The sequence below is a fragment of the Megalops cyprinoides genome, chromosome 20, assembly GCF_013368585.1.
Source record: "Megalops cyprinoides isolate fMegCyp1 chromosome 20, fMegCyp1.pri, whole genome shotgun sequence".
NCBI classification, from domain to species: Eukaryota; Metazoa; Chordata; class Actinopteri; order Elopiformes; family Megalopidae; genus Megalops; species Megalops cyprinoides.
This window is the reverse complement of record NC_050602.1, coordinates 24,973,549-24,980,979: the sequence shown is the minus strand read 5'-3', so window position 1 is coordinate 24,980,979 and position 7,431 is coordinate 24,973,549. Positions and strand designations below refer to the sequence as shown.

The 7,431-nt window shown below is 44.3% G+C and overlaps 1 protein-coding gene across 1 annotated transcript; it reads left to right on the top strand.

Moving 5' to 3' along the window:
- Window positions 1-182: 182 nt before the first annotated feature.
- zgc:113531 (uncharacterized protein LOC541359 homolog) lies at window positions 183-6,211 on the top strand. Its single transcript, XM_036553886.1, has 3 exons — window positions 183-524; window positions 2,903-3,032; window positions 5,458-6,211. The coding sequence occupies exons 1-3, from the start codon at window positions 183-185 to the stop codon at window positions 5,643-5,645; spliced, it is 660 nt and encodes a 219-aa protein (XP_036409779.1). The 3' UTR covers window positions 5,646-6,211.
- The last annotated feature ends 1,220 nt before the right edge of the window (window positions 6,212-7,431 follow it).

Below are 7,431 nucleotides of genomic sequence, written 5' to 3'. Positions count from 1 at the left end.
CAAAGATGTAGCTGGAGCCGACCGTTTCTTGGAACAAAAGTTCTAATGATAAAAAAAAAACCTTGTATATAGAAATTAAAAGTATAGGCTGCAGCAATAGGATTTGAATTGCTGTATTTTGGGGGGAAGACTAAACGGCTGGTATTTCTGAAGCCTCTTCTCTCTATATTTGTGCGACGAAGATGCATACACATCGTGGTTGCGCGGTGAGGGCGTTTCAGTCCTTGCTGGCTCTGGCGTTAAGTGTCCAGTGCGCTGTGACTTTCTCTGTCGCCGGCCAAGTGAACACCTGTGAGGCGAATGGCAGCGTCTACTACGTGGGAGAATGGTACTTTCTGGACTCGGACCACTGTACACAGTGCGAATGCACCGCAGAAGGGTCCGCATGCGCCCGGACCGAGTGCACCTCTCTCCCCGCTGCGTGTATTCATGTCAGCCACTACCCTACTGATTGCTGCCCAAGGTGCGAGAAGATAGGCTGCGAGTACAGGGGAGAGGTGTACGAGCTGGGACAGCAGTTTCAGGTAACTTTCTTTCTTTGGGTAGTGCCGAACACAATTGCACGTTATACTAAATTAGTCTAGCTATCCATGTCTTCCTTCCAAACTTGACAACGCTTTGTTTGATTCTCGGGGACTGCGCAGGGGTTCCACACGGTATAGATGCCCTGTTTAGGCTACTTGATTTCACATCTGAGGAATTGTATGACATGAAACGTGTGATCTGGGTGAAGTCAAGTCAAATGGGACATAGTACTTGTTTTAAGTTGATTCTGGGACTTATACTGCTATTATAATGTAATAGTGGAGTTGAGGTGGTATAGAAGCTTAAAAGTTTCACAAATGCATACAAAGCGTAATTGCCAGGTAGTCTACAGGATGTCAATTTTCTTGAAAAGGGGAATTTCGCTGGCGCTGGCGCAGGAAGAGCCTAGGAGATCTAAAAAAAATATATATATATGAACTGCTCTAATTGCAACACGGAACACGCAGTGAATGCCACGGCTTTGTGTTGTGTTTCCTTTGGAGGAAAATGATTAAAGATATGTCAAAACTAGTAGCCTTCCAAACGTCCCCGAAGGGAAAGTAAGAACCATTTTGAGATTTAAAGGATTAGCTATAGGTGTGACTAAAAGGTGTGTGTTGCCAAGACATGTGAGTTTACTTTTGATACTACATGCAGTAGCAAGCACAGGTCTCCCTGTGAAATGCTTATTTAATTGGTAAGATATTCTTGGGGTGGTGTGCTCTGCTTTCTGTCATGTCTACCCTCATTCAGTCCTCAAAGAAGGAGAGGGAAATGCTAGATTACCTTTGTACTGAGTATATTACAATACAGCAGTATATAGAATAAAACATGACAATTTCACATGAGCATCTGGACAGACTCTTTTCTTATATTGCTGAATGACACTGCAGCAGTTTGGAAATGCAGAACAGATTCAGAGTTTCATCACTTGCTTGGTAGAAGTTGTACTCCACCGCACACACCAAAGTCTCTACACGTAGATAAAAAAAGAGTAACATTTTTAACAAACTGCCTGTTGTGCCACCTCGTGGCTGTAATTGAAATGGCAGTGCCCCACGCTCGATGGACCACAGTCTGTGGGGTCACAATGAATATTTCCTGCTTTACTCGCGTTGACGGATTAGTATTCAGTTTAGAATGACTAGAAAGTGGGAAATGTATTAACGTCAATGGAAATATCCTACTCGCTCACCTACACTTTCTTACTTGACGCTGTGCTTTGCGTATGAGGTGTTGGCGTAAACTGACACAGCAAAAAGTTAGGATCAGTACGTTGAATGACTGTAGAAACTCATGCATTTTCGACATGTGAGTGACGTAAATTTCAGGAGACGTTGCATTTGAATTAACGTTGGTTTGCATGCGTAGTTTTTTTTTTTTTTAATCTGCAATCGTGTGATTAAAACAAATATTCAGTCTTCCTTTTGTGGAACAGGTGTTCCCTTCTGACATTGGCGACTGTCTGTTGATGTGGTGCTGGTATTGCACGTTGCGCCGCTGTCATTAATTTATAATTTGTTTAATCATCCGACAGGGTTCCGTTCCTGCTAGGAAATTGCCAAGTGACACACGTTCGTCTACATCGCAGCGCAAGCCAAAACAGAATCCAATTCTCCCTGCTGTGTGTCTTAATGTTAAAACAGTCCAAGTGTAAATATAGTACAGGAAACCGCTCCAGCAGCTGAAATTCTGCAGAAGCAATTCCGAGGTGCGCCTCACCGTCTCAGTGATTTCGCTATTATCCTTAATGGGAAACCCCAGTAGGGGTCATCACGGGCCTCCGATGCGCGGGGGAGGGACCGCGGGCCCTGAGCGGATGGTGTTTTTTTCACAGCCCATTTAATCCGACCTTGGGATCCGTAATTAAACGCATGTGGAGATGCAGTTAATGCGTGATTATGAGCCGCTGGGTGCAGAGGGGGAAAACCCAGGAGTACATTTCCTTATGTTCTACTGTTCAGATTCGATGAGGAGTTCAGGCCTGGTCCACAGAGGCTATGCCACAGGGCATTCTGGGTAATGCTCCAGCCAACACATTATCCAGCCAATAAAAGGGGGAAAACAGCTGTTAGTTAAATATGAATAATAATGTTACCAATCCTGATTCAGGTATACAAATACAAACTGTTATTCCATTTACATACTGCAATTATAAGCATCTGGTACTGGTACAAACCTTGCCGGGTACAATAAGTTGTGCAACCAAATGTTTTCTCCTGAGCACCTGATTCATGTCAGCGTAGGTGTGGACCTATTCAGCTGTTCCTGTCAATCACTGACAAGGCCAGTGCCTTGCTATCACACCCCCTCTGGCAGCGTGAGGCCGGGACAGAGCTGATGTCTCTTGACAGCATGCCTTTGGTGTGATTGACAGCCGTCAGAGTGTGAGCAGTGCACATGCGACAGCGACGGAATCGCCCGCTGCCTGGTGGCCGACTGCGCCCCCCCGCCATGTGTCAACCCCGTCTACGAGAAAGGGAAATGCTGTCCGGAGTGCAGGGAGGGTAAGTGTGGAACCCCTCTTTTTTTTAGTGCTGTATTCCATTCAGCCAGGACGGTCAGACGGCACTGTAGCATCATGGTAAGGAGCAGCAAAGTGGTAAGGCTCATTACCAAAAGGTTGTTGGTTCGATTCCCCACTGGGGCACTGCTGCTCTACCCTTGGGCAAGGTATTTTACCCAGAATTGCCTCAGTAAATATCCAGCAAAACTGCATAACATGTAAAAATTATAACCTATGTAAGTAGCTCTGGATCAGAGCATCTGCTAAATGACACTAAAGTAATCTAAGTATATGCTGCTAGAACAATGACAGGGAGGGGAATAAGACAGGGATTTAAAAAGCCAAACAGCTGAGTGATGGCAGATCAATGGGAGTTAATTTTATCGGATATGGCACGCTTCACAAACACGTTTGTTGCCGAGCGCTTTGCGTTCACACGGTCAGGGTACAGATGAGTATGCCTCAATTCAATGCTCAGAATAATAACACCTCCCACACAAATGACAGGCAGAATCACCCCTATCGCTGCACTATGGCTGCGTTTTCTGTCCTGGTCCGCTGACTGCCTCCACGGGCCTGCCCAACATTTCCAGCTGAGATGCAGTTGGCATTTAGATCATCACACAGCTAAGGAGTTCCAGTGATGCGGCTTCCAGTTCAGCGAGCCGCCTGGTTACTAAAGGCTTCCGTTTTTACTAAGGAGGCCACCCCTCAATATGAAAATGACAGCTAAATTTAATCAACTAATTGAAGTAATTGGTAATTGAAGGCATCATCTGTGTATTTTCTGAGTGTCTGTGACAATGCTTGGAAGGCCCTTTACATTACATTACATCCACGCTTTGGATAAAAGCGTCTGCTAAATAAATAAATGTAAATGTAAATGTACATTCATTTAGCAGAGGCTCTTGTCCAGAGCGACTTCCAGCACAAGAGAACAAGAGTGTTTCCATTGAAGTTGAATGAGCGACAGTGTAGGTTAAAAACACTACCAGATCAGTGAGTGTGAGCATAACACTATTCAAGCCCTGTGTTGTCTCTGCTCTGCCCCTTCAGGGCCATAGGCAGTAGATGTCTGCACACATCATCAGCCTAGGAACACTCGGGACTGATCACTGATCCAATGAAGCAATGAGGAGTTACCTAGAATGAGACACAGAGGACTCTGCTCTGGTCAGCCGAGGTGGAAGACCCCAGCTGTTTTCACACAAAATACCACAGAACCTTACATACATATTACCTTACCACATGGGCAAGAAGCCCATTCAGAGAACAGTGGCAATGCGAGAGTATAGAGTTACTCACCATGACTGGAGGGGAGCTGAGGTAATCTCAGATCAGTGCAGGCCAGACCCTCTGCCCCAGTGCCTCCCCGTAGAGTCAAATCCAAAGGGTTTTCACTGGCTGTGTTCCAGTACAACTCCCCCCTTTGCTCCCTGCTGATCTCTGATCAGCGCTCGGCATGTCACGCAAAGCGCTCAGCCGCTGCTCTCTCGCGTCCTGGATCAGCGGGGAGCGGGCGAGAGCCGCTCAGAACTCTGCCTGTAGCTTTGGTATTGAAATCTCTCCCGCGTTTTGCGAAGGGCTCTGAAGAAAAGCACGCCATCCCAGCCGCAGCAGGAGCCGAGAGTGCTGAAAGATGAAAGAACCTCTTCACATCTGATGCTCTACCAAAGCATCTCTTCTCACTCCATATGAATCAGGCTCCTCTCACTTTCCATAGTTATATAATAGTTATAGGGGAGGGCTTTTCTGCAGGCGCCACATGCTTTATTAACTACTATATCGTTTGCATTATGATGCCCTACTGAGAAATACATGTACAGCAAGCCTGTGGTGTCAGTTCAGCACACACAGCAATATACGGAGGTAATAATTCAGCTCAGACGATTGACAGTCAGGCAGTGAGAGTTAGACGCACCAGCATGAGGCCAGCTTCAGGTGCCATTACAAATGAGTGATACTCTTCCCTTTGTGAACTTAAACTGGGCCGTTGTCTGCGGCATGGGGATAATGAATAATAAGTAAGAAAATGTATTTATATTGGAATACTAAGTTGTGATTGCATGGAGTTTTTAAATAGATGTTGCCCCTGTGAAAAGCATACAAGGTAAAGTAAAAGTACGAAGGCAAGCTATTGGATCTGTCCCAATACGTTCAGAACCTTTAAACTCTAACCCAACAACCAATCCCTTCAGAACCATAAAAATCTTAAACTAACAACCAATCCTGACAGAATATTTAGACTCTTACCAGAATAACTGCGAAGACAGCCCTGCATGACTTTAAGGGTGAACTGTGTTCCATACGCTCCAGGATTACAGCTACAGGAATGTGCTTTAGATTCAGTAATGTGAATAGAGCTATATCTGAAAAGTGAAGGTGTAACTTCAGAGAGTGTTTGTTCTGTCTGTCCGGAACCGCAGGTCCAAACTGCTACACGGATGCCTCCCGGACACAGGTGATTCCAGGGGGCGAGCCTGTGTGGATCGACTCGTGCACCAAGTGCCGTTGCCATGACGGCCAGGACGCCGGCTACTGGGAGGGCAACCGGGTGGCCACTTGTGCCCGGGTTCGAAACTGCCGCCCCGAAGACGAGCAGCAGCCGAACTGAAAGGGGAGACCCACGAAACGCCAGCGGACTTTAAACGAGGGTGTCAGCTTCAAGTGAGACCTTGAGCTCGGGCCTCCCAAGTGCAGAAATGTGCTGCCGTTTCGTTCTTTTCCCAACAAATCCCACAGAGACCTCATCACTTGTACTCCCCGTTACCCGAACGTGTCGGAATCCAGATTCCCCGGTGTTTGGAGAAGGTTAACAGCACATTTTGAGAGAATCATTTATCTTTTCCCCTTTTGCGTTTATAATGTCAGCATTTGGACCGAAACCCAGAATTCAGGCCCGTTGTGATCAGTCTGAGGCCTCTGCTTTGCAGTAAGAGAAGACAGGAACTGGGGAAGTCGGCATAATGTATCTCCCCGGGTGCATCAGAGCTTTCCAAGTGCTGGGAGAACTGTCAGAGCTATACATGTGCAGGGCCTTTAGCTGCATCCTGGTTCACTCTCTACCTTACAGGATTGCAGAACGTTCCCAAAACACACAGAGTAACATCTGACAGAGCATTCTGATCACATTCTTTCCACTTTTTTTAATATTATACTTTTTGCTTTAAATTAGATGAATGCCCCTCGACATGAGCATTGTAACTAGAACCTATTCTTAAGTCTGTTGTAGCAGCTAGATACAGGACATTAACTCCCATCTTAAAGGGACCAAAGTATGAAAACCAAAACTTTGTAAATGTATACATGTGTAGCATATATGTCCATGCAGGCATGGAAATGGATAGTTACTTAGAACTTAAGCCAAGTCATGAAATTATATGTCTGGTTTTTCCTGTGTAGTTCAGTAGATGTAGACACACATAAATTCATTACACTCTCTGAAACTTTGATTGATAGTCTGAGTGAGCCATTGAGTGAGACTGTTTTAGCCATTTTAGCCAAAGTTTTGTTTCTGAAGAATATTTTGTTTCCAAAAATATATCCTTTTTGTCATCTTGACTTTAGATATACATGTTTATACTTATATGCGACACAGACAAAGTAATAGACTAGTAGCATTTGATTTATGCAAGTACACTATCCCTTTCCCTGAACCTACCTTCAACCTGAATCCCGATCTTAAGTCTTCATGTTGTTACACACACATCTACTGACATTGTGGCTTAGGTGGCCATCATATAACTGTACTTACAAGACTCACTTATCCACAGTGTGACAGGCACTTGCCTTAAAACTGAGATCTGAGCTGCCAGTTCTAGAATGATCTATACATTACTTTCATTTGGAAGCACTCACAAATACTTTGCTTGGTCTTTAATTTTTAATTCACTAGAAATGAGAAATAAATGTAGTACTGTTTTATTAATGGAATTTATTCTGTCTGCATATCCACTACCAGTGTATGGTTTGTTTTTATTGCTTGGGAATCTTTTACACTGAAAATTATTAATATCACAAAATGTATTTTGTACCCTGGTAACTCATTCTTCTGTTTCACAGAATTATTGTAGCTTACAGTCATTCATGCAATTGCATTAAAAAGGGAAAAATATATAGAGTTGCTGTTGGGCTGGATTTGTCTCAGTGAAAGATTTTCAGATGTAAAATATGATGATGATACTGTCTACATTGAGATTAAGTATTTCTGGCTTCGTTGAACACCTTAAACATAATTGTCCTCGGCAGCTGTCTCTTTGGAGCTCCTCATCCTTGAAGTGACTTAATACATTTATAACTGAGAACAGATGGAACTGTTTGGAATCATGTCCCCTTTCAACATGGCTGAAAACGTGTTCAGAGGTTGTTTAAGATGACATTTAGCCTTCACTTTTATCATT

What these genes read in the sequence shown, in the direction of transcription:
- zgc:113531 (XM_036553886.1), top strand. Translation starts at nt 183, where the DNA reads ATGCATACACATCGTGGTTGCGCGGTGAGGGCGTTTCAGTCCTTGCTG. An exon ending in AGCTGGGACAGCAGTTTCAG is followed by an intron (nt 525 to 2,902) that starts GTAACTTTCTTT and finishes TGTGATTGACAG; the next exon opens with CCGTCAGAGTGTGAGCAGTG. An exon ending in CTGTCCGGAGTGCAGGGAGG is followed by an intron (nt 3,033 to 5,457) that starts GTAAGTGTGGAA and finishes CCGGAACCGCAG; the next exon opens with GTCCAAACTGCTACACGGAT.